At 44.3% G+C, this 26,618-nt stretch overlaps 2 protein-coding genes and 1 pseudogene across 7 annotated transcripts in view; 1 reads left to right on the forward strand and 2 right to left on the reverse strand.

The window, feature by feature from the left end:
- The first annotated feature begins 4,946 nt into the window (after positions 1-4,946).
- Positions 4,947-26,550, forward strand: IFT46 (intraflagellar transport 46). Of its 4 annotated transcripts, XM_003253240.3 has the most exons (13): positions 4,947-5,228; positions 5,920-6,016; positions 11,067-11,146; positions 12,979-13,131; positions 13,828-13,967; positions 15,549-15,623; positions 15,787-15,880; positions 16,285-16,413; positions 18,561-18,682; positions 19,043-19,109; positions 25,230-25,290; positions 25,598-25,683; positions 26,081-26,543. In XM_003253240.3, exons 3-13 carry the CDS (start codon positions 11,102-11,104, stop codon positions 26,174-26,176), a joined length of 1,068 nt encoding a protein of 355 aa, XP_003253288.1. In that variant the 5' UTR covers positions 4,947-5,228; positions 5,920-6,016; positions 11,067-11,101; the 3' UTR covers positions 26,177-26,543. The 4 variants fall into 4 exon arrangements, with proteins under 4 accessions (XP_003253288.1, XP_003253287.1, XP_030684857.1 ...); XM_003253239.3 differs by lacking the exon at positions 12,979-13,131 and having other exon boundaries at positions 26,081-26,550; XM_030828997.1 differs by lacking the exons at positions 4,947-5,228; positions 12,979-13,131 and having other exon boundaries at positions 5,401-6,016.
- The window catches only part of TMEM25 (transmembrane protein 25), a 32,342-nt gene continuing 11,062 nt past the window's right edge, over positions 5,339-26,618 (reverse strand). For 2 of the 3 annotated variants that reach the window (XM_030828996.1, XM_012495873.2), the window contains one exon: positions 24,777-24,964. In XM_030828996.1, coding sequence (XP_030684856.1) covers positions 24,936-24,964 — 29 coding nt within the window. In that variant the 3' untranslated portion in view covers positions 24,777-24,935. Of the gene's footprint in view, positions 5,406-24,776; positions 24,965-26,618 lie in introns of those variants that run through there. The other variant, XR_004033605.1, reaches the window with a different exon arrangement.
- Positions 9,381-10,530, reverse strand: LOC101179239 (annotated as a pseudogene).

A 26,618-nucleotide genomic window follows, 5' to 3' on the forward strand; every position in this document is an offset into this window, starting at 1 on the left:
AAGGAATAAAGTACTGACATGCTACAATATGGATGAACCTTGAGAATATTATGTGAAAAAAGATGGGATATAATGGGGCACTCATATATGATTCCATTAATACAAAAGATCCAGAATAGAAGAAAATCCACAGAGACAGAAACTGGCTTAGTGGTTTCCAGGGGCTCAGGAAGGGTAGGAATAGAGAGTGACAGTTAATTAGTGTGAGATTTATTTCTGGAATAATTAAAACATTCTGGAATTAAGCCAGACATGGTGGCATGATCCTAGAGTCCCAGCTACTTGGGAGGCTGAGTTGGGAGGATGGCTTGAGACCAGGGGTTAAAAGTCAGCCTGTGCAAATTGTGAGACTTAGACACTTAAAAAAAAAAAAAAAAAAAAAGTAGTTCTGGAACTAGATAGAGGCAAATATACTAAAAACCACTAAATTGTATATTTTTAAAAGGTGAATTTTTATGATTTGTAAATTATATCTTTAAAAAAATGCGCAGGAAGCAGGGCAGTTGTGCTCATGTCCATTTTGTATATGAAGAAAATGATGAAAAGTTTAAGTGACTTATCCAAAGTTTCTAAACCAGTATATGATGGAACTAGGACTCAAAATCTGTTCTTGTGATTCTCATGTTATTTCTTGTATGCCAAATTTCAGATTTTTCAGAGCATAGCTGATTCAGCAGTTCTTCTTTAAATCATTTTATCCTACGTCCTTAGCTCAACCCAACAGCGCTCACCCATATTAAACCTGTATGTCCACAATTAAGTATAATAGCAACTTTTAATTGAGTGCTTAATTTGTGTCAGGTACTTTACACATGTTATTTCCAATCCTTTACAACAATCCAAATAAAGATACTGAGGATCAAAAAAGTTAAGCATTTGTCCAAACTCACACAACTAGTAAGTGGTAGAGCCAAGTTCAAAGTCAGTTTTTTCCTGGCTGGGCGCAGTGGCTCACGCCTGTAATCCCAGCACTTTGGGAGGCTGAGGTGGGCGGATCACAAGGTCAAGAGATCGAGACCATCCTGGCCAACATGGTGAAGCCCCATCTCTACTAAGAGTACAAAAAAAAAAAAAAAAAAAAAAAAAAAAAAAGCTGGTTATGGTGGTATGTGCCTGTAATCCCAGCTGTTCGGGAGGCTGAGGCGGGGGAATCCTTGAACCCAGGAGGCGGAGGTTGGGTTGCAGTGAGCCGAGATCGTGCCACTGCACTCCAGCGTGGCGACAGAGGGAGACTCCGTCTCAATTTAAAAAAAAAAAACAGCTGGGCGTGGTGGCTCATGCCTGTACTCCCAGCTATCTGGGAAGCTGAGGCATGAGAATTGCTTGAACCTGGGAGGCGGAGGTTGCAGTGAGCTGAGATCACAACACTGCCCTCCAGACCGGGCAACAGAGTAAGACTCGGTCTCAAAACAAACAAACAAACAAACAAACAAGTCAGCTTTTTCCATTAAAACACACTGCCTCTGTATCACCTGTGTGTTCCCTAACATTTATTGAACACTTACAGCATACCAGCCATTACTCTAACTTCACACAGATTATCTCATTTAATCCTCACAAGAATCCTCTGAGATAGGTACCTTTATTGTCTCCATTTTACACACGACGAAATCAAGGTACAGAGAAGAAAACTATCCCACCACAGGTCTCATGGCTAAAAAGTAGATAAGCGAGGATTCAAACAAAGGCTGTTCAACTTTGGACTATACCCTTAAGCACTGCATTATAGACTTCTTGCTCTTATCTGTATCAGTTCCATCTCCAATGGCCTTCTAATAGAAATCTTTAGAAAGCTCAAATATTTTTAAATTTTATATGTCTGGGAGGATATATGTCAAACTGTATTTTAAAGTTTTTTTCATTAAAAAATCTTTTTTAGAGAGATGGGGGTCTTGCTATGTTTCCCAGGCTGGTCTCGAACTCCTGACCTCAAGCAATACTCCCATCTTGTCCCCCCAAAGTTCTGGGATTGCAGGAATGAGCCACTGAGCCCAGCCAATATTTACAAAAAAAAATTTTTTTTTTTTTTTTTTTTTGAGAAGGAGTTTCACTTTTGTTGCCCGGGCTGGAGTGCAATGGTACGATCTCGGCTCACTGCAACCTCTGCCTCCTGGGTTCGAGGGATTCTCCTGCCTTAGCCTCCCAAGTAGCAGGAATGGACCACCACGCCTGGCTAATTTTTTGTATTTTTAGTAGAGATGGGGTTTCACCATGGCCAGGCTGGTCTTGAACTCCTAACCTCAAGTGATGTGCCTGCCTCGGCCTCCCAGAGTGCTGGGATTACAGGCGTGAGCCACAGCTCCCGGCCTATTTTTAAATTTTTTAATTGACACATAATAATTGTACACACTGGCCAGGTGCGGGGGCTCACGCCTGTAATCTCAGCATTTTGGGAGGCTGAGGTGGGCGGATCATTTGAGGTCAGGAATTCCAGACCAGCCTGACCAACATGGTGAAACCCCATCTCTACTAAAAATACAAAAATTGGCTGGGCGTGGTGGCCCATGCCTATAGTCCCAGCTACTTGGTGGGAGAATCTCTTGAATCCGGAGGCAGAGATAGTAGTGAGCTGAGGTCTCGCCACTGTATTCCAGCCTGGGTGACAGAGTGAGACCCTGTCTCAAAAAAAAAAAAGTGACAATGGGTACAAAGTTTCTTTAGGGGATGATGAAATGTCCTAAAAAAGATAACAACTGTACACATTTATGGGGTAACTTTTATTTATTTATTTATTTATTTATTTATTTATTTATTATTTATTTATTTTGAGACAGTCTCGCTCTGTCGCCCAGGCTGGAATGCAGTGGTGCCATCTCAACTCACTGCAACCTCCGCCTCCCGGGTTCAAGCGATTCTCCTGTCTCAGCCTCCTGAGTAGCTAGGATTACAGGCATGCACCACCACACCTGGCTAATTTTGTGTTTTTAGTAGAGACGGGGGTTTCACCATGTTGGGACAGGCTGGTCTTGAACTCCTGACCTCAGGTGATCCACCCGCCTCGGCCTCCCAAAGTCCTAGGATTACAGGCATGAGCCACTTCGCCCGGCCCAATTTTAATTTTTGTTACAAAAAGCAGACATATTTTAAGAAAGATGGAACAAATTCTTATTTTTTTTAGAAAAGTAAAAATCCTGTTAGAAACTATTGCCTTATTGTGGCACCTTCCAGGGCTTCCAACTTGGATCTCAGAAGCTCAGCAAAGACCAATTGATGCTGCTTCTTTGGAAATATAACTGTAGCTGAATTAAACCGCAGAAGAAAAAGCAACCCTGTAAGCATGCTTCTTGAGGAGTCCCATAGTGGCAGTATATTATAATGGTTAAAAACAGAGACTTAGGAATCAGACTGACTTGTGTTTGGCTGCTATTTTCAGCACTTATTAGCTGAGTGACTTTAGGCAAGTTACTTTAACTGTCTAAGCCTCAATTACCTAATCTGTAAATTGGCAGTAACATCTATCTCATAAGGTTGTGAAGTAAATTAGATGATATACTCGAAGTGCTCCCCACAAAAAAACTAAGTGCTCTACATAGTAAGTACTCCACATTACACATCCACTATTACGAGCAAAACAGATCACAAATTTTTTTTTAATGCAGTTCCATTTTTAACTATCAGTATCCCAGAAAAGCTGTCTTTCATTTTTTAAAGGCACTTTCCTTGTTTACCTCTGGTAGGTTTTCAGGGTCAAATTTCCAAAATTATTTTCTTTTTAAAATTTATTGTTATTATTATTATTTTGAGACGGAGTCTCGCTCTGTCGCCCAGCCTGGAGTGCAGTGGCGCGATCTCGGCTCACCACAACCTCCGCTTCCCGGGTTCAAGCAATTCTCCTGCCTCAGCCTCCTGAGTAGCTGGGATTACAGGTGTGTGCCACCACGCCCAGCTAATTTTTGTATTTTTAGTAGAGACGGGGGTTTCACCATGTTGGTCAGGTTGGTCTTGAACTCCTGACCTTGTGATCCACCCACTTTGGCCTCCCAAAGTGCTGGGATTACAGGTGTGAGCCGCCGTGCCCGACCAAAAAATTATTATTATTATTATTATTCATTATTTATATTTGAGACGGGGTCTTGATCTGTTGCCCAGGCTGGAGTGAATGCAGTGGCCCAATCTCGGTTCACTGCAACCTCTGCCTCCCTGGCTCAAGCAATCCCCCTGCCTCAGCCTCCCGAGTGGCTAGCACTATAGGTGCGTGCCACCACACCTGGCTAATTTTTAAAATTTTTTAAACATTTTTAATAGAGTGCAGGGGGGCGGTTCTCGCTATGTTTCTCTAGCTGGTCTCAAACTCCTGAACTCGAGCAATCCTCCCACCTCCGCCTCCTGAAGTGCTGGGATTACAGGCGTGAGCCACCGCACCTGGCCTCCAATATTTTATGTTTCTCTCTCCCTGACTTCCCAAATTAATTATGTCCACAGTTTGAAAATATTTGTTCCTTACATCTCCGTTCACTCAATCCTCGATTCATCCACCCAATGAGCATTGTTAGTGTCTAATTTCTGCAATGCACTGGTGTTACAAAGTTTAAAAATTAATTAGACACAGATCCTGCTTTAAATAAGTTCACAGTCTTCTTTAGCAAATAAGAAAGACAGGACACAGAGTTAAATTTGAACCTCAGATACACAAGGAATAATCTATTACTATAAGTATGTTCCATTCCATGGCACCCTGTGGAGGGAAAAGACTATAATGTAATATAGTGCTAGAAAAGGACATACAGAGTGCTGCGGAATTTCCCCTGCAATGTGCGTCTACATCCTGGTAAGACTGATCTGGGAGGAACTGCACCCCCAGAGATTGTTGTCCTAGGGGAACAAATGCACACCTTGTTTCCAGATTGGAGGGCTAACTCTATAATACCAAGCCGAAATTTATCAGCCAGCGTTGCCACCCACAGCCGCTAGATGCCGCAACAGACGCATTGACTGAAACCATAGACAAACAGGCGACTTGGCCGCCCAGAGAGGCTTTATCCGTGACCCCTTGATCGTCTTCCTGCGTGGAGAGCCTTCGCGGGTGAGGCGTAACGTGCAGGAGGTCTCACGAGAGTGGAAGCAAGTCTCGCGAATTTTAAAATTTATCTTTTTGCCTAGCGACTGACAACAGGCTGGTTGCTTGGCGTGGAATCCTAAAGTGGCCTGGCCTTGAGACTGGAGTGAGACCCCAGCCCTAGGCTGGGGTTCTTTCCATTATAGAGGAGACGGATTCAGAAGGGCTACAGGTAATTAGTACTCATCCCAGCAAAAAGGGAACTGTCTTTCTAGAGAGGCTTAAGAGGACTCCCCTTTACCCCATTCCCGGTTACCTCTTCCCATCTCCGTGGAAACTGTGCCTTCGTCACCTCGCCACCAACCGTCCTGCTTCCTTTATTCCCCAAGAAACTTAGGTAGGATCCTATCTGCAAGATAAGGGTGAAAGTGGAGGTGATGATTTTGGGATTATTGGATGGGACCTAGAGACTGGAGTTTCCCCTCTCTTCGGAGACCCTCCTACCCCACCCCACCCCACCCCAGAGGTGGCTCCAGAGACAGAACTCTTTCTAGAACCTCTACAGCCTTCCCTGAGAAACCTCAACAGCCTTGGCCATCCACATACGAATAGTGTTCTGCCCTTGCGCGTGGTCGTACAGCTTTGGGAAGCTGCAGAAGTTGGCTCTCTTTCCTTCCACGATTTCCTCGTTCCTCAGCCAGCCTGCCAGCAGTTCCTAAATAAGGGCTGCCACAGAATGACTTAACTGCTTGACCGAGGGCCAGGAAGCCTTAAGGAAAGTTTGGATGGGGTGATGGTTTTGTGAAAAACTGGTTTCTTGAGTAAGGAAGAGGAGCCAATAATGCTGGTTTGGAATATACCTCCTGGCAGAGTGCTTAATGTCTCATGATAGGAGCTATGTAATTATGTCTCCCTTTGCTTAGACCACGGTTGTTGAAAACCAGACATATGATGAGCGTCTAGAGATTAACGACTCCGAAGAGGTTGCAAGTATTTATACTCCAACCCCAAGACACCAAGGTAAGAGAGGAAAGAAGAGAAATGCTACTGAAAGACAGCAGGATGGATTCACAGTTGTCTTCAAGAAGTTCCTATTTTATAATAGCAAATGTTGACTTTCAGCGTCAAGTTACTTCACTTGCCATTGTTTGTTTTCTAACTAGTTAAGGGGGAGAAATCATACATAGCCTTCCAAATTAGAGGATCTTCCCCCAATCCAACCCTGTCACCATTTACTTCATGTTACTGCTTTGCTCACTGTCTGCCAGGAATTCACTGTTCTTTTTCTTTTTCATTTCTTTTTTTTTTTTTAACTTATGTTTTTCCCAGCTTTGAGGATGCTTCATAACCTCCTCTTAGCCTGCAACCCCAACCAGAATCACAGTGGAATGTTTTTAAAGGACTGAACACTATTTATTTATTCAACAAACTTTTTTTTTCTTAATTTTATAGAGACGAGGTCTCGCTATGTTACCAAGGCTGATCTTGAACTCCTAGCCTCAAGCAGTCCTTCTGCTTTGGCCTCCCAAAGTGCTGGGATTATAGGTGTGAGCCATTGTGCCTGGCCAATAAGCATTTTAAAATGCCTACTCTGTGCCAGCCTTATGCCTGGCACTTGGGTAAATAGTGTTAAATGACACAATGTCCCTGCCATCCTGATGCTGGTAATCATGGGAGGCAGATGACAAATGAGTAAACACATTCCAAATGTGGTAAGTGCACACTGATGGAGGCAGATTGTTTGCTGTTAAGGAGAATAACAGTGAGGAAGGAGATCCACTTTTTTTTTTTTTTTTTTTTTTTGAGACAGAGTCTCACTCTATCACCCAGGCTGGAGTGCAGTGGTGCGATCTTGGCTCACTGCAATCTCCGCCTCCTGGGTTCAAGTGATTCTCCTTCCTCAGCCTCCCGAGTAGCTGGGATTACCACACCCAGCTAATTTTTGTATTTTTAGTAGAGACGGGGTTTCACCATGTTGGCCAGGCTGGTCTCGAACTCCTGACCCCAAATGATCCACCTGCCTCGGCCTCCCAAAGTGCTGGGATTACAGGCATGAGCCACCGCGCCTGGCCAGAGACCCACTTTTGATAGGGTGGTCAGGAAAGACCTAAAGGGGTGACATGTAAGACTGATAGATGGCAGGGATCCAGACACTGAGGAAAAGTAGACCAGGAAGAGGAAACAGTATGTGAGATGTGAAAAACCTTGAAGCCTGAAAGAACTTGGCTTAGTTTGAGGACCTGAAAGAGACCAGCTTACGGTAGAGGGGACACTACCGTATGATATGGTCAGATCAGAGAGGTAGGGCAGGAAGCATAATAAGCAGAGCTTTGGAGGCCGTGTTACTGTCATGTGTGGAATGGACTGTTGCGATGGCTGAGTTGAGATAATAGTGGCTTGGCCTCTGGTGAGGAAGTTGAGAATAAAGAAAAGAGGCAAATACGGTATAAGACAGATTGTCGTAGAATCACTAAGACTTGCTGATGGATTGGATTTGACTCAAGTTAGGAATCAAGGATGACATCCAGGGTTTCTGTTTGTTTATTGTGGTAAAATATACATAACATAAAATTTGCCATTGTAACAATTTTTAAGTGTGCAATTAGATAACAATAAGTACATTCACAATGTTGTGTAACCATCACCACTATTTCCAGATCATCCTGAACAGAAAATCCATACCCTTCAACACAATAGCTCCCGATTGCTTGCTTCCACTCCTCCCTGGTAACCACTATTCTACTGTCTCTATGAGTTTGCTTATTCTGGGAACCACATAAGTGAAATCATACTGTATTTATCCTTTTGTGGCTGACTTCACTTAGTGTGATGTTTTTAAGGTTCATCTGTGTTGTAGAATGTAGACTTTCTTTTCAAGGCTGAGTAATATTCCATTGCATGTATATGCCACTTTTTTTTTTCTGAGACTGAATCTCACTCTGTCATCCAGGCTGGAGTGCAGTGGCACGATCTCGGCTCACTGCAACCTACGCCTCCTGGGTTCAAGCGACTCTCCTGCCTCAGCCTCCTGAGTAGCTGGGACTACAGGTGCACGCCACCACACCCAGCTAATTTTTTGTATTCTTAGTAGAGACGGGGTTTCACCATGTTGGCCAGGATGGCCTCGATCTCCTGACCTTGTGATCCACCCACCTCAGCCTCCCAAAGTGTTGGGATTACAGGCATGAGCTACTGCGCCAAGCCTATGCCACATTTTTTAATTCATTCATCTGTACTGAACACTCGGGTTGTTTCCATATTTTGGCTATTGTGAATAACACTGCTATGAACAGAGGTGTACAAGTGTCCATTTGAGTCCCTGTTTTCAATTCTTTGGGACCTAGCCACCTAGGTTTTTGACTTGAGCATGTTTGTGCTCTTGACAGCTGTGGATATTATAATTTGTTTTTAATTTGGGCTAATTTAGTAAATAAAAAAATGGTGTTTAATTTGCATTTATTTGATATAGAAATCATTTATCATGTTTTCATTCCAGTTAATGCCTTACATCTAATTATACTTTTATTTTAATTTAATTTTTTATTTATAGAGACAGAGTTTTGCTCTGTCACCCAGGCTGGAGTGTGGTAGCATGATCATGGCTCACTGCAGCCTCGACCTCCTGGGCTCATGCAGTCCTCTTGCCTCAGACTCCCCAGTAGCTGGGACTACCAGCCCGTGCCCCCATGTCCAGTTAATTTTTTTTTTTTTGAGATGGAGTCTTGCTCTGTCGCCCAGGCTGGAGTGCAGTGGTGTGATCTCGGCCCACTGCAACCTCCATCTCCCAGGTTCAAGCGATTCTCCTGCCTCAGCCTCCCAAATAGCTGGGATTATAGGAATGTGCCACCATGCCCAGCTAATTTTTTTGTATTTTTAGTAGAGACGGGGTTTCATCATGTTGGCCAGGCTGGTCTCGAACTCCTGACCTCAGGTGATCCACCTGCCTCAGCCTCCCAAAGTGCTGGGATTACAGGCATGAGCCACTGCGCCCGGCCTAATTTTTGTATTTTTTGTAGAGACAGGGTTTCGCTGTGTTGCCCAGGCTGGTCTTGAACTCCTAGGCTCAAGCAATCTGCCTGCCTCCGCCTCTTAGAGTGCTGGGATTACAGGTGTGAGCCACTGCGCCTGGCATTAATTATACTTTTAATTGTTCAGAGTATTTAAAAATTGCTCTTATCTTTGCATACTGATTCAGATTCAAACTTGTGACTATTATTTGCCAGGCCCTGGGTCAGTTCCTTGAACATAAAATTTTTTCCTTTGATGCTTATAAGAGGCCTGGGTGAGAAATATTAGTGACCCCATTTAGAGGTGGGAATACCGAGATTCAAAGAGGTTAAATCTCTTTTTTTTTTTCTGTCCATAAGTTTATTGTCTTTATCTGAAAAATCTTTATAGAAAATTGTTTGGTTTAGCTCTCAGCAGCCCACTCCTGAGCTCTGAGGAAGCTTGCCTTCTTTTGAGCTACCCAATGTTTCTTCTGAGCAAGGAACATTTTGGGATGGTTCCACCTCTTCTTTTTAACTTCTTTCTTGGGCTTCTTTTCTTAGACTGGATTCTCTTGTATAGCAGCATGAGCTTTCTTATACATCTCTTCCATCATGTCTGGAGTTATGCTCTTCTTTATGTATCGAGAGAACTGGTTCTTGTGAGCATCTTCATCTTCTTCCATTAAGTAGCGCATGTAATCTGCAACATTCTGGCCCATGATGTGCTTCTGGTGTACTTCTGCATTAAATTCCTTGCTTTCAGAATCATAACCAGGGAATCGTTTGGTACTGTGAGGGACAGACAAGCCTCCATCCACAGCTCCCTTCAGGGTGCCAAAAACTTTATTGCCAGTGGTAGTTCTGGCAAGGCCTGCATCCAAATAGCAGGTAAAGGCACCTGGCTGACTATCAATGCTTTCCACATTGTATTCATTGCCAGTCTCCTCCACTTGGCCTTCATAGATCTTGTCCATGCCAAATCTATTGGGAAGCCTGCGGGCCAGCAGCAGGCCGGTACAATACGCTGCAGCATAATTTGTCAGGCCAACCTTCACACCATATTTTGGCAGTTTGTGTGCATATGCTGCACAGACTATATCCCCCTCTATACGGGCATAAGCAGTCTGACAAATGATATCTCTGTTTGTTACACGAACTATCATCCTATATTTGGGTGTGTTGTATTTATTTTTATCCTGTATCACCAAGCGTTTCTGAGAATAGTAATCAGTTTTACCCTCTCGTCATCTTCTAAATTTCACTTGGTATCTCTTAAAGTAGGCCTTATTCTTAACAACTTTAATAAACCCCATCCTGTGGAACAGAGACCTGCCGGCCTAGCAGTGCTAGGGGGTGGAAAGGCAAAATCATTTTAAGTAATTTGTCTTCAAACCCACTCTTAGTATAAATTCAGCACTCTACTTTACTAGTTATTAATCTCATTTGACTAATGTGTAAACTAAGGGCAGAGTGTCTATTTTTCTCTTTCTTTCTTTTTTTTTTTTTTTTTTTTTTTTGACACAGGCTCTCACTCTGTTGCCCGGGCTGGAGTGCAGTGGCATGAACACTGGACACTGCTCACCGCAGCCTCAAACTCCTGGGTTTAAGCAGACCTCCTGCTTCAGCCTCCCAAGTAGCTGGGACCACAGGTGCACACCATCACACCCAGCTAATTTTTTTTCTTCTTTTTTGTTTTTTGTAGATGGGATCTTGCCATATTGTCCAGGCTAGGCTCAAACTCCTCTGCTCAAGTGATCCTCCTGCCTGCCCTTTCCAAAGTGTTGGGATTATAGGCATGAGCCACTGCCCCTGGCCAGAGTTTATATGATTTATGTAATGGCAGATGATTTGATTAGTATAATGTCTAACCCAATGCCTTAAGCCCAGTAATGTTTAGTAAATATATCTTGAATTGAACTGGCAGAGCCATGACTAGAATTCAGTCTCCTGTCTTTTTAGCCAGATGTTCCAATAAACCTTGTTTTATAAAATGGTTAGAGCATAAAATATTACAAACTAAAAAATATTTGTATTTAAAAATCATATTAACAATAATCTAAAGGAAAAACTTTTTTTCTAAGGACTTCCTCATTCTGCCCATCTTCCTAACAAGGCTATGGCTGATAACAGCAGTGATGAGTATGAAGAGGAAAATAACAAGGTACAGTAAAACTCACAGCTTCTTGTAGAATTTCTGCTTTGGGTTTTTAGTAGTTAGAGATGACACCAGTTCAATGGTAAACATTTCTTTTTTTTTTTTTTTTTTTTTGAGACGGAGTCTCGCTCTGTTGCCCAGGCTGGAGTGCAGTAGCGCAATCTCGGCTCACTGCAAGCTCCGCCTCCCGGGTTCAAGCCATTCTCCTGCCTCAGCCTCCCAAGTAGCTGGGACTACAGGCACCCACTACCACGCCCGGCTAATCTTTTGTATTTTTAGTAGAGACAGGGTTTCACTGTGTTAGCCAGGATGGTCTCGATCTCCTGACCTCGTGATCCGCCCACCTCAGCCTCCCAAAGTGCTGGGATTACAGGCGTGAGCCACCACGCCCGGTGGTAAACATTTCTTGAACACTCACCTCCAGGGGTTAGGGACCTTTGAGCTCATGGAGGAAAATCAGTTACAAAGAGCCTTGAGATTTTGACCCTTCTTCAGGAATAAAGCCTACTATTACAACTGACTTTGGTGAGGAATTTCACATAATGTAGGCCAGTGTTTCACAAACTTTCCTGATCATAATACTCAGCCGGGGTACTTATTTTTAAATATACAGATTCCCAGTCCCAGCCCAGAATCTTAAAAGTAAAAGCCTGGGAATTTATATTTTTTAGGAAGCAGTCCAGGTAATTTTATGCTAAAGCGAGTTTGAAATTATCAGTCTAGGCATTTTTTCATTGTCAATACTTGTGATACTGCCAGTATTTTGTGAAAGAGATTTTAATTTTGAGGTCTTAAGACCCAGATGTTGGCTGCTGTTATTCTGTGAACCTAGAGAATCACCCTACTTCTGAAAGAAAGATGGCAAGATGCCCACCTCTCTAGAAACACATAGGACCTTAGAGTTGCACATATGATTTCTTAAAAACCATTTGTGTTGGCCGGGCGCAGTGGCTCACTCCTGTAATCCCAGCACTTTGGGAGGCCGAGGCGGGCAGATCACCTGAGGTCAGGAGTTTGAGACCAGCTGCCCAACGTGGCGAAACTCCATCTCTACTAAAAATACAAAAAATTAGCTGGGCATGGTGGTGGGTGCCTGTAATGCCAGCTACTCAGGAGGCTGAGGCAGGAGAATCACTGGAACCCGGGAGGCAGAGGTTGCAGTGAGCCAAGATCGTGCCACTGTACCCAGCTGTATTGAACCCTCCAGGGTTCAAGCGATTCTCCTGCTTCAGCCTCCTTAGTAGCTGGGATTATAGGCGTGCGCCACCACGCCCGGCTAATTTTTGTATTTTTAGTAGAGACGGGGTTTCACCATGCTGGTCAGGCTGGTCTCGAACTCCTGACCACATGATCCGCCTGCTTCGGCCTCCCAAAGTGCTGTGATTACAGGCGTGAGCCACCACCCTGGGCTGACCATATTCTTAAAAGTTCCCTCTGCCAAAACTGCTTCCTATGTGACTAAGGATAATTTTGGCAAATCTTGAATTGAGAAAGAATGCTCTAGAAAGTTCTTATCAACCATATACTAATAAGGCATAGTCACTGAATAAATTCTGCAACTGTTTCGTTATCTGCCATGCATATTACAGCTTAGTTAGAATATACTTTTATCTGTGTATAATAAATTTGTTATTCTTAGAGCAAAATGTGACCAAAAGCAGTTTTTGGTGTCCTGTAACGTGTCACAGTTTTGTGTGCCAATAGCTGCTTTACCATAAAAACAAATTAATTTTAAACAACTGGAATCAAACGTGTTAACCTCAGTATAAGCCATATGGTACATAGAAACCAAGTTTTGAAAACCTACTTTTAAAGGGGGCCAATTGGTCATCCTTCAGGTCCTAAGGGAGGGCATGCCACAGGCTCCAGGCCACAGAGGCAAAGACATGGACCCTGTTCCACCTGCCCCTGCAAGTCTCAAGTGCCACCAGACCCCTTCTCATGGACTTGAGAGGGTGGGATGGTACAGAGAGAGCCAGAAGCACAGAAAGGTAGGTTATAATGCCAAGAGCAAAAGAGCTGTTTATCTTGAGAGAGAATGTGTAGTCATTTTATGTAATTTATGGGGTATTGGAAGGGAAATACAGATAGGTCAGATACTCCATGAAGAGAAATGTCAGTGAACAAAAATGGAAAGTCCATAGTCTCTGGGACTGCTGGTTCGATGAGCACAAGGTTGATTTTGAACTTTCTTCTTTTGATAGTTTCAAGCAGCTTACGCTGGGCAGTCTTGCAAATTAAGTATTAGATTTCTTCTCTATGGTCTTTGTGAGTATTAAGACCCCTAAAGTTTCTATTCCCACTTCATCTTCCCCGATTTTCTTCCATAATAACTAGAGTTGCCATCCTCTTCTTTGAAAGTCCATAGCTTTTCGGGCCGAAGCTGTCTAAAGTGTATGCAGAGCCCTGAAGATCTAAGTAATATGTACAATAGATAAAATTAGATAGAATTTATGCCCCAGCCTCAAGTAGAGAAATGGAATATGGCTCTAGAAAGTAGAGTCCCCATTTGTAGCTGAGCAGGGGCAGAAGAAGGCTCTCAAGCCCCTTCTGGGAAGTGCCCCCTTCTCTTTCTGGTGATGAGGTGCCAGGTGGTTGGGGTATTGGTTAGAGCAATAGAGAACTGGGCATAGGTACATTTGATTTTTTTACTTGAAGCTTTCTATGCCTGCCCTGCCCTATCTCAGGAGAAGAAAAAGACCTCACAGTTGACACCTCAACGGGGCTTTATTGAAAATGATGATGACGACGATGATGATGATGATTCATCTGAAACTGATTCTGATTCTGATGATGATGATGAAGAGCATGGAGCCCCTCTGGAAGGGTGAGGAAAGAACACCCAAACCAAGGGTGTTCTTCAGAATACCTCCTTCAGAACACTGGAGTGGGAGGACGTCAGTTAGAAGTGAAATTCCAGCATCTCTTTTGATCTCCTGTATTTAGGATTTTCAGATGTCTCAGAAACCCAACATAATAATGAGTTTTCTTCCCTTTCTGACTCCACTACCTTATCCAGTCCTATAGTATCACTTTACTATCTGAAACATTTGTGGGCTTGGGGGTTACATGATATTTTGCTGAGTAAATCTAAAAGGTGGTGGCCAGGCATGGTGGCTCAAGCCTGTAATCCCAGCACTTTGGGAAGCTGAGGTGGGAGGATTGCTTAAGGCCAGGAGTTCAAGACCAACCTGGGCAACATAGCAAGACCTCGTCTCTACAAAATTTTTTTTTTTTTTTTGAGATGGAGTCTTGCTCTGTCACCCAGGCTGGAGTACAGTGGCATGATCTCGGCTCACTGCAAGCTCCGCCTCCCGGGTTCACGCCATTCTCCTGCCTCAGCCTCCCGAGTAGCTGGGACTACAGGCGCCCACCACCACTCCTAGCTAATTTTTTTGTATTTTTAGTAGAGATGGGGTTTCACCTTGTTAGCCAGGATGGTCTTGATCTCCTGACCTCGTGATCCGCCCGCCTCGGCCTCCCAAAGTGCTGGGATTACAGGCGTGAGCCACTGCACCCAGCCGCCCAAAAATTTTTTAAAAATTAGCTGAGCATGCTGGTGTGTGCCCATAGTCCCGGCTGCTCGGGAGGCTGAGGCAGGAGAATCACTTGAGCCCAGGAGTTTGAGACTGCAATGAGCTATGATCAGGCCACTGCACTCCAACCTGGTCAACAGAGTGAGACCCTGTCTTAAAAATAATTAAATTTAAAAAATAATAATACCACTACTAAAAACACTTCTATAAAATTTTTTTCTGGTGCAAACTATTTTCATGTCAGATATTTAAATATTTAAATCTTTTTTTTTTTGAGACAGAGTCTTGCTTTGTCACCCAGGCTGGAGTGCAGTGGTGTGATCTTGGCTCACTGCAACCTCTGCCTCCCAGGTTCAAGCGATTCTCCTGCCTCAGCCTCCTGAGTAGCTGGGACTAGAGGTGTGCATCACCACACCTGGCTACTTTTTGTATTTTCAGTAGAGATAGGGTTTCAACCATGTTGGCCAGGCTGGTCTTGAACTCCTGACCTCAGGTGATCGGCCTGCCTCGGCCTCCCAAAGTGCTGGGATTACAGGTGTGAGCCACCACGCCCAGCCCTAAAATCTCTTGTTCTACCTTTCCTTGTCATCCTTTCATTAAAAAAAAGGAAAACCATTTATGCTACATTTTAACATAAAAAAAATATTGTTTTGGATTTTCTGCACCTCTGTCCTTCAGAGTCAGAGATAATTGAGAGTTAAGTACAATCAACCTTAAAGTTGCCTTGCAAGCCACCAGGAAAGGCAGATATTGGAGAGGCAAAAGCTAGCCTCAGGATCATGTCCCTATAGTCAGTAACACACCAGCACCTAGGACCCTGCCACCTCTGCTCTTCTCTGGCCACCTCGAACAAACTGTTTTCCTTTTCCCAGGGCCTATGACCCTGCAGATTATGAGCATTTGCCAGTTTCTGCTGAAATTAAGGAACTCTTCCAGTACATCAGTAGGTGAGTACTAGGACCTCCCACCATACCCCACTATCCCTCCCTTGCCCCAAACCTTTCCTATCTCTAGTCTGAAACGGGGCCATTCCCCTTAGATTTTTTTTAGCCTGACTAGTAAAGTAACTTTCTCTGACTGTCTCCACCTTCCCTTGGCAATATCTCCTAGGTACACACCTCAGTTGATTGACCTGGACCACAAACTGAAGCCTTTCATTCCTGATTTTATCCCAGCTGTCGGGGATATTGATGCATTCTTAAAGGTATAGTCAGTACATCCTGAAAATGACTCCTTAAGTGTTTCTTCGGATGCCCCTGTTACTTTTAACAGTTTCCCTAATTTCTTTGACTAGCATTGGCTAGTCATGTTCATTTCACTGGAGTTCTTAACCTTGCTCTCAACTCCAAATTACACTCATTGCTCTTAAATAATACTTAATATCTCATTATACGTTAACAGTTTGTCATGTATTTGCTTCCTAATTATCTATGACAACAGGTTTATGTTTAAGCTGCTATGGATCATATATTTTTTTCTGGATAGTATTGGGTACAGCATGATAAGCATGCTTTTAATACTAGTAATAATGATGAACCAGAAGAGTTCTTCCTCTTTAACTTATCGGAAACATTTTCCTTTCTGCTTTCTTACCTTTTTCTTAACCAGGTCCCACGTCCTGATGGAAAGCCCGACAACCTTGGCCTATTGGTATTGGATGAACCTTCTACAAAGCAGTCAGACCCTACGGTGCTCTCCCTCTGGTTAACAGAGAATTCTAAGCAGCACAACATCACAGTAAGATACTAGCTTAGTATAGGCCCCAGCTGGAGAGGGCCAAGAGCGGAGGAGGCCTAAGAGCGGAGGAGGCCTTGCCGGCACTCATATAATTGACTTACTGCCTGTCAAAAGAGATGGGGCCGGGCGCAGTGGCTCACGCCTGTAATCCCAGCACTTTGGGAGGCCTAGGTGGGCGGATCACGAGGTCAGGAGATCGAGACCATCCTGGCTAACACGGTGAAACCCCATCTCTACTAAAAACACACAAAAAAATTTAGCAGGGTGTAGTGGCGGGCGCCTGTAGTCCCAGCTACTCGGGAGGCTGAGGCAGGAGAATGGCGTGAACCCAGGAGGCGGAGCTTTCAGCAAGCCGAGAACATGCCACTGCACTCCAGCCTGGGCAACAGAGCTAGACTCCATCTCAAAAAAAAAAAAAGATGGCTATTGCTTTGGGCCAGCTGTATTTTTTAAATGACAGCTTTATATATAATTTATATACCAGCAAGTTTAGCCTTTTAAATTGTACAACTTATTAGTTTTAATATAATCACTGTTTTGTAGCCATCACCACTACCTAATTTAGAATATTCCATCACCTCAAAAAGAAACTTCACACCCATTAATATTCACTCCTCACTCTCCCAATTCCTCCTAGACCCTGGTAATGATTTCATTCCTTTATTGTGGCTGAATAATATCCACTGTATGGATTTATCAGATTTTCTTTATTCATTCTCTAGTTCTCTCCACTCTTATTAATAATGGTGCTTTGAATATTTGTATACAAGTTTTTGTGTGGGTATATATTGTTATTCTGTTGGGTATATACATAGGAGTAGAATTGCTGGGCCATATGGAAATGCTATGTTTAGCCATTTGAAGAACTACCAAACTGTTTTCCAAAGTGGCTGTACCATTTTACATTCCCATCAGCAATGAATGAGAGTTCCAGTTTCTCCACATCCTCACCAATACTTTTTGTTTGTATTTTTTATTCTAACCATCCTAGTAGGTGTGAAATGTGTTTTTTTTTGTTGTTTTTTTTTTTTTTTGAGACAGTTTCACTCTTATTGCCCAGGCTGGAATGCGATGGCACAATCTCGGCTCACCACAACCTCCATCTCCTGGGTTCAAGCGATTCTCCTGCCTCAGGCTCCCGAGTAGCTGGGATTACAGGCATGTGCCACCATGCCCAGCTAATTTTATATTTTTAGTAGAGTCAGGGTTTCTCTATGTTGGTCAGGCTGGTCTCGAACTCCCGACCTCAGGGGATCCACCCACCTCGGCCTCCCAAAGTGCTGGGATTATAGGCGTGAGCCACCAAGCCTGGCCTAAATGTTATTTCATTATGGTCAGTCCTGCCATTTTGATCTGCTCCCTTTCCATGGCTTCAGCAAATTATTATTATTATTTTTTTGAGACAGGGTTTCGCTCTGTTTCCCAGGCTGGAGTGCAGTGGTGTGACTGTGGCTCACTGTAGCCTCGATCTTCTGGGCCCAAGCAACCCTGCTACTTCAGCCTCCCAAGTAGCTGGGACAGACCACAGATGTGTGCCACCATGCCTGGCTAGGTGTTTTTTTTTTTTTTTTTTGTAGAGGCAGGGTCTCCCTATGTTGTCTAGGCTGACCTCAAGTGATCCTCCTGCCTCAGCCTCCCAAAGTGCTAGGACTGCAGGTGTGAGCCACTGCACTTGGCTTTTTTTTTTTTTTTAAGACAGGATCTTGCTCTTGCCCAGGCTGGAGTGCAGTGGCACAATCGTAGCTCACTGCAACCTCAAACGCCTGGGCTCAAGTGATCCTCTTGCCTCAGCCTCTCAAGTAGCTGAGACCACAGGCACACACCACCACGCCTGGCTAATTTTTAAATTTTTAGTACAGACAAGGTCTCACTATGTTGCCCAGGCTGGTCTTGAACTCCTAGCCTCAACTGATCCTCCCACCTCAGACTGCCAAAGTGCTAGGATTACAAGTGTGACCGCCATGCCTGGCCTGGCTGCAGCAGATATTATCAGGGTTTCCTATCCCCTTCATTTGGCTGCTGTTTCATGTGGCAGCAGCTGTCATCAGCAAGCTTGAATATGAAACAGCAGCAGATATAATGAGACACTGTAAAAACAAGAGAGCTACTTCAGTGCCATCAGCTAGGCTTTCTCCTTACTTTTCTAGCAACATATGAAAGTAAAAAGCCTGGAAGATGCAGAAAAGAATCCCAAAGCCATTGATACGTGGATTGAGAGCATCTCTGAATTACACCGTTCTAAGCCCCCTGCGACTGTGCACTACACCAGGTAAGAAATACCACATTCTTTGCAAGAGTAACACACAGTAATCTTCACTGCCTGTGAACTATTGCTCCTGAGAAGAGGCCCAGAGGCTGGGAACATATTTGATCAACCTGAGGTCCTGTGGATCCTGGCAACTACTGGCTGAGATTGTAGACATAAAGATTATAATTTCTCTAGTATTACTTAGCTAGCTCCTCCAAACCCCAGGCCCTGGGTAACTTTGGTATGCACAGTCTAGGTTCTCCTGAAGCCTTCCTGATGTGCCAGATTGAAGACCTCTCCTTCATCCTAGAATATGCTGATCCAGAGGTTGCTGATGTATCAGTTCACGTTTCTTGTTCATATTTACCTTTATACTTTTAGGCCCATGCCCGACATTGACACGCTGATGCAGGAATGGTCCCCAGAGTTTGAAGAGCTTTTGGGCAAGGTGAGTGGAAGGTAGCAGGAGGTAGGGTAAGAAAGTACAGTATTCACTCTAGGGCCCAGTGTTTTTTCTCTTCCTCCATTATTATTATTGGTAACTTTTTTTTTTTTTTTTTTGAGACAGGGTCTCGCTCTTCTCAGGCTGCAGTGCAGTGGCATGATCATGGCTCACTGCAGCCTCTACCTCCCAGGCTCAAGTGACCCTCCCACCTCAGCCTTCCCAGTAGCTGGGACCACAGGCATGCACTACCACGCACCACCACATTCAGCCAGTTTTTAAATTTTTGGTAGAGACAAGGTCTTGCTTTGTTGCCCAGGCTGTTCTCAAACTCCTGGGCTCGAGCAATCCTTCTTCCTCAGCCTCCCAAAGTGCTGGGATTACAGGCATGAGCCACTCCGCCCAGCGATCATTAATTTTTTTTTTTTTTTTTTTTTTGAGACGGAGTCTTGCTCTGTCGCCCAGGCTGGAGTGCAGTGGCATGATCTCAGCTCACGGCAACCTCCACCTCCCAATTCAAGTGATTCTCCTGCCTCAGCCTCTCAAGTAGCTGGGATTACAGGTGCTTGCCACCATGCCACCATGCTAATTTTTGTATTTTTAGTAGAGAAAAGGTTTCACCATGTTGGCCAGGCTGGTCTCAAATTCCTGACCTCAAGTGATCCGTCTGCCTTGGCCTCCCAAAGTGCGAGGATTTCATTAACTTTTTAATGGTAACACATGAAACCCATGTATATGTGGTAATTTGATATATAAGAAAGATAGTTTTTTTTTTTTTTTTTTGAGGCAGAGTCTCACTCTGTTGCCCAGGCTGGAGTGCAATGGCATGATCTCGGCTCACTGCAACCTCCGCCCCCCTGCAGGTTCAAGCAATTCTCCTGCCTCGGCCTCCCAAGTAGCTGGGATTACAGGCATCTGCCACCGTGCCCGGCTAATTTTTGTATTTTTATTAGAGACGGGGTTTCACCATCTTGGCCAGGCTGGTCTTGAACTCCTGACCTCATGATCCACCTGCTTCTGCCTCCCAAAGTGCTGGGATTATAGGCGTGAGCCACCGTGCCTGGCCAAGAAAGATAGTTTTTTAAATGATTGGTGATAGAATTAGGGTATAATGAGACAATTATTTGAAAAAAATTAAAGTAGGTTTCTGCCTCAACCATATACATATGTGAATTTCAGATGAATTAATGAGTTAATGTGGGTTGGGCACAGTGGCTCATGCCTGTAGTCCTATAATTTTGGGGACTGAGGCATGAAGATTGCTTGAGCTCAGGACCAGCCTGGGCAACATAAGGAAACTCTGTCTCCAAAAATAAACAAATAAATAAAAGAAGGGAAAAAAAGAGTTAATGTAAAAATAAAGCCATGTAAGTAATATAATAAAATATAGGAGATACAGAAGGAGCATGACTGAAAAAATAAATGAAATAAAATATAGGAGAAATTTAATTCTCTCTTTTTAAAAAATTCAAGTGTCTTACAACTTAGGGAAATTTAATTCTATTAGGATAGTTAGGTATTTCTTAGTGTAATAAGAAACTTAAAAGTGATATTGAGGCCGGGCACAGTGGCTTAAGCCAGGCACGGTGGCTCACACCTGTAATCCCAGCACTTTGGGAGGCTGAGGCAGGTAGATCACCTGAGGTCAAGAGTTTGAGACCAGCCTGGCCAACATGGCAAAACCCCATCTCTACTAAAAAAATACAAAAATTAGCCGGGTGTGGTGGTGGGTGCCTGTAATCCCAGCTACTCGGGAGGCTGAGGCAGGAGAATCACTTGAACCCGGGGGTGGAGGAGGGCTCAGAGATTGCAGTGAGCAACTACACTCCAGCCTTGGTAATACAGGGAGACTCCATCTCAAAAGAAAAAAAAAGTCATAATGGAGTAGGAGGCTGAGATGGGAGGATTGCTTGAGCCCAGGAGTTTGAGACCAGCCTGGGCAACATAGACCCATCTCTGTTAAAACAAAAAGAAAAGGCCAGCCACAGTGGCTTACGCCTGTAATCCCAGCACTTTGGGAGGCCGAGGCGGGCTGATCATGAGGTCAAGAGATCGAGACCATCCTAGCCAACATGGTGAAACCCCATCTCTACTAAAAATACAATAATTAGCTAGGTGTGGTGGTGCACACCTGTAATCTCAGCTACTCGGGAGGCTGAGCCAGGAGAATCGCTTGAACCTGGGAGGTGGAGATTGCAGTGAGCCGAGATTATGCCACTGCACTCCAGCCTGGTGACAGAGTGAGACTCTGTCTCAAAAAAAAAAAAAAAAAAAAGTCATAATGGAGAAAATGTGACAGTTTAAACTCATAGAAATGAAAGGTTCTACATACCAGTAGACACCATAAACAAAGTTAAAAGAGTAGCAGTCTGAGAAAAAATATTTTATATATGTATGTAATAGAAAAAATTACCGTCCAAGCAAAGAGCTCTTATATATCAATAGGAAAAGGAAACTGGGCCAGGCATGGTAGCTCATACCTGTAAATCCCAGCACTTTGGGAGGTTGAGGTGGGACGATCACTTGAGGCCAGGAGTTCAGGACCAGTCTGGGCAACAATAGGAGATTCTTCTCTACAAAAAAAAAAAAAAAAGAAAGAAAAAGAAGAAAGGAGTCCGGGCGCGGTGGCTCAGGCTTGTAATCCCAGCACTTTGGGAGGCCGAGGTGGGCGGATCACGAGGTCAGGAGATCGAGACCACGGTGAAACCCCGTCTCTACTAAAAATACAAAAAATTAGCCGGGCGTGGTGGCGGGCGCCTGTAGTCCCAGCTACTCGGAGAGGCTGAGGCAGGAGAATGGCGTGAACCCAGGAGGCGGAGCTTGCAGTGAGCCGAGATTGCGCCACTGCACTCCAGCCTGGGTGACAGAGCAAGACTCCGTCTCAAAAAAAAAAAAGAAGAAAGGAGCTGGACATGGTAGCTCATGCCTATAATCCCAGCACTTTGGGAGGCTGAGGTGGGCAGATCACCTGAGGCCAGGAGTTCGAGACCAGCCTGGCCAACGTGGCGAAACCCCGTTTCTACTAAAAAAATTAAAAATTAGCTGGGTGTGGTGGCAGGCATCTGTAATCCCAGCTACTCGGGAGGCTGAGGCAGGAGAATCTCTTGAACCCGGGAGGGGTGCGGATGTTGCAGTGAGCCAAGATTGTACCACTGCACTCCAGCCTGGGTAATAGAGCGAGACTCCATCTCCAAAAAAAAAAAAAAAAAAGTCATAATGGAGTGGGAGGCCAAGATGGGAGGATTGCTTGAGCCCAGGAGTTTGAGACCAGTCTGGGCAACATAGACCCATCTCTATTAAAAGAAAAAAAAAAAGGCCGGGCGCAGTGGCTCACGCCTGTAATCCCAGCACTTTGGGAGGCCGAGGCGGGCAGATCGTGAGGTCAAGAGATCGAGACCATCCTGGCCAACATGGTGAAACCCCATCTCTACTAAAAATACAAAAATTAGCCAGGCATGGTGGTGCATGCCTGTAGTCCCAGCTACTCGGGAGACTGAGCCAGGAGAATCGCTTGAACCCGGGAGGCGGAGGTTGCAGTGAGCCAAGATCGCGCCACTACATTCCAGCCTCATGACAGAGTGAGACTCTGTCAAAAAAAAAAAAAAAGTCATAATGGAGAAAATGTGACAGTTTAAACTCATAGAAATGAAAGGTTCTACATACCAATAGACACCATAAACAAAGTTAAAAGACAGTGGCAGTCTGAGAAAAAATATTTTATATATGTATATAATAGAAAAAATTACTATCCAAGCAAAGAGCTTTTATATATTAATAAGAAAAGGAAACTGGGCCAGGCACGGTAGCTCACACCTGTAATCCTAGCACTTTGGGAGGCTGAGGTGGGATGATCACTTGAGGCCAGGAGTTCAGGACCAGCCTGGCCAACAATAAGAGACTCTTCTCTATAAAAAAAAAAAAAAAAAAAAAAAAAAAAAAGGCCAGGCACAGTGGCTCACGCCTGTAATCCCAGCACTTTGGGAGGCCAAGGCGGGCGGATCACGAAGTCAGGAGATCAAGACCATCCTGGCTAACACGGTGAAACCCCGTCTCTACTAAAAATGCAAAAAATTAGCCAGGTGCCATGGCGGGTGCCTGTAGTTTCAGCTACTTGGGAGGCTGAGGCAGGAGAATGGCGTGAACCCGGGAAGCAGACTGCAGTGAGCCAAGATAGCACCACTGCATCCAGCCTGGGTGAAACAGCGAGACTCTGTCTCAAAAAGAAAAGAAAAGTAAAAGGAGCTGGACGCTGTGGCTCGTGCCTGTAATCCCAGCACTTTGGGAGGTTGAGGCGGGTGGATCACCTGAGGTCTGGAGTTTGAGACCAGCCTGGCCAACATGATGAGACCCTGTCTCTATTGAAAACACAAAAAAATTAGCCAGGCGTGGTGGCACACATCTGTAATCCCAGCTACTCAGGAGGCTGAGACAGGAGAATTGCTTGAATCCAGGAAGTGGAGGTTGCAGAGAACTGAGATCAAGCCACTGCACCCCAGTCTGGGCAACAGGGCAAGACTCCATCTCAAAAAAGAATTTTTTTAAAGTATCAAAAAAGAAAAGGAAACTGAACAAAGATGACCAACAGGTCCTTCCTAGCCATCATGTTTAAACTGCTGCACCAGCTCCCCAGCATCCCCCACCCTCTGTCCCTACTTTTTCTCGGTAACACTTATGTTCTAACATACCATAGCCTTTATTTACTTATTTTGTTCTTCCCTACTAAAATGTAAGCTCTACAAAGACAGGTTTTTTTTGTATATGAAGAATTGATTGTAAACGCACAGAATTTGGAAACAGTCTCTTTCCTCAGAGCATTTTGAAGCTGTAGTTGAGGGGAAGGTGTCTGATTAGGGGATTGAAGAGCTAGGTTGCAGTACATCCATTCAGTGAAATACTATGCAATGGAATATTATTTGGCCTTATTTTGCTCTAATATGAAGAAATAGCAGTGATATGTTGTTAAATGAAAAAAGCAAATTGCAGCAAGTTGCAGAACTATATGTACTCTGTTTTTTGTAAAAAGAGAAAAGAAGTTTTAAAAAACCAGTAGTTTAAAAACTTCACACTGTGACTTGTTTAGATTGAGAGCCTGTTACCTGAGTTAGATGTCATGCCCATTTTCTCTGTTCATATGGTGTCCTGGAATTATTAGGCATTATAACACCAAGTAATGCATATATAACTGTTAATACTTGCCCATAACTTGGTATCAGTTTCTTTTTCACAGATTCCCACAGGAAAAGAGTATGGCAGTGTATTTTACCTATAAAACATATGACCAATTCCTACTGATCAGGGGGAAAAAATAGCATGTTGTATTATTTTGCTAGGCTGCCATAACAAAGTACCACAGACTGAGTGGCTTAGACATCAGAAATGTATGATTTCATAGTTCTGGAGGCTAGTAGTCCAGTAGTAGTCTAAGATCAATTTGTTGGCATGGTTGATTCCCTCAGTCCCTCCCTCCCTCCCTCCCTCCCTCCCTCTTTACAGGGTGTTACTCTATGCCCAGGCTGGAGTGCAGTAGCTCAGTCTCGGCTCACTGCAGCCTCAACCTGCTGGACTCAAGCAGTCCTCCCACCCCAGCCTCCTAGGTAGCTCGGACTACAGATACTCAACACCACACCCGGCTAATTTTTTTGTAGAGATGGAATTTCACCATGTTGCCCAGGCTGGTCTCGAACTCCTAGGCTCAGGCGATCTGCCTACCTCAACCTCCCACAGTGCTGGTATTACAGGTGTGAAGTCACTGCGCCCCACCAAGATTGATTTCTTCTGAGGGGTCTCTTCTTGGCCATCTTCTGTCTGTGTCTTCCCATGGTCTTCCCTCTGTTATGTGTCTTTGTCCTGATTTCCTCTTCCTATAAGGACACCAGTCATACTGGATTAAGGCCCATCCTAATGACCTTGTTTTAATTTAATTATCTATTTAAAGATGTTATCTCCAAATATAGTCACATTCTGAAGTACAGGGAGTTAGGAACTCAATATCTGAATTTTAGGGGAACACATTTCAGCTCATAACATGTGTCTTATGCTAGAAGCTCTCTTGCTTCAGAAAGAGAGAGTGGTTCTGGGACCACTGACACCATTCTTTTGACTTTGGTCCTTCCATGCCCCTTCCAGGTAAGCCTGCCCACAGCAGAGATTGATTGCAGCCTGGCAGAGTACATTGACTTGATCTGTGGTGAGTTCCTCCTTCCTTTCCTCGTCCCCATCTCTGGATAGAGACACTCTAGGCTGTTGTTGACACTCTACAGCTTGTTTACTCTGGGAAGATATTATCTTGAGTTTTAGCCTTCACTTTAAGCCCGTTGTGCTCTTTGGCAGCACTCAAAGGTGGTGTTTGGGCTTATGTGACTACCTGCTGGGTATTTAACCCCTAAAGTCATAGTGACACCCCATCTGCCAGGGGTTTGCCTATGCTAAACAGAAGTGCCCCTAATTCCCAGAGTTTGTTTGGTTCTGTTCCTGGAAGTTCTTCTTCATTTCAGCCATTCTAGACATCCCTGTCTACAAGAGTCGGATCCAGTCCCTCCATCTGCTCTTTTCCCTCTACTCAGAATTCAAGAACTCACAGGTGAGCCAAGCATCAGGGGTTGACTTAAGCTGTAGAGAGGATCACTACAGTTTACTGTTCTGAGCCTGCTGTGATTGCATCCTATGGCGATGCAGGATGTCTCTGCCCAGTTACCTTTGCCCTTTCCCATAATTAGGAGAGCAAAGGAGGCAGGGATGGAGTTTTCAAGGGGAAAGTGGAGGAAAAAAAGGGTGGGTGGAAGTAGGAGTTGTGGGCCTTAGATGAAATCAGGTGAGGATCTACAGAGGACACTCGTTCTTTCAGGAGAACCAAGTGGCCTCATGAATGGAAGCAGGAAGGAAATAAAGGGGGTTCATTTTAAGGAAATTAATTCTTGCTAAAATATAGCAATTAGCATATCCCTAATACTCAATGTTCCCTCTCCTCTTCCTTGCAGCATTTTAAAGCTCTCGCTGAAGGCAAGAAAGCATTCACTCCTTCATCCAACTCTACCTCCCAAGCTGGAGACGTGGAGACATTAACCTTCAGCTGAGACACCTCCCAAGCTGCTGTTTCAAGGCTGAGCTGGCCCCTCTGCCCCAGCTGAGATGGACAGATCGTTATCAGCTACTTGATGTCCTTGCCTATGCCACGGCTTGGCTCAGGGGCAGTGCATGTCCTGCTGCCCTCTCTGCCAGAGGGCACAGAACATGTTTGTTTAATGAACCTGCCTGCCTCAGATTGCTGTCCCTGGGGAGTTAATGCATCTACACCACTGTGGGGATTTCAGTTAGAAGAATTGGAATTTCTGAGATCCCATGGAGCTTGGAGGAAAGCTTAAAAGATGTCCTTTTTGTGAGAGGGATGGAATTGTTTTCTTTCATTCGTAAAGTTAGTGGGTAAAGATTTTATAAGTCAAATGCTCTATTATATTGTCAGATTATTCTCCTATTTAATATGAAAGAGAAAAGGCTGACTGAGCATAACGCAGAGAC

This window comes from Nomascus leucogenys, chromosome 15, assembly GCF_006542625.1.
Source record: "Nomascus leucogenys isolate Asia chromosome 15, Asia_NLE_v1, whole genome shotgun sequence".
Lineage (NCBI taxonomy): Eukaryota > Metazoa > Chordata > Mammalia > Primates > Hylobatidae > Nomascus > Nomascus leucogenys.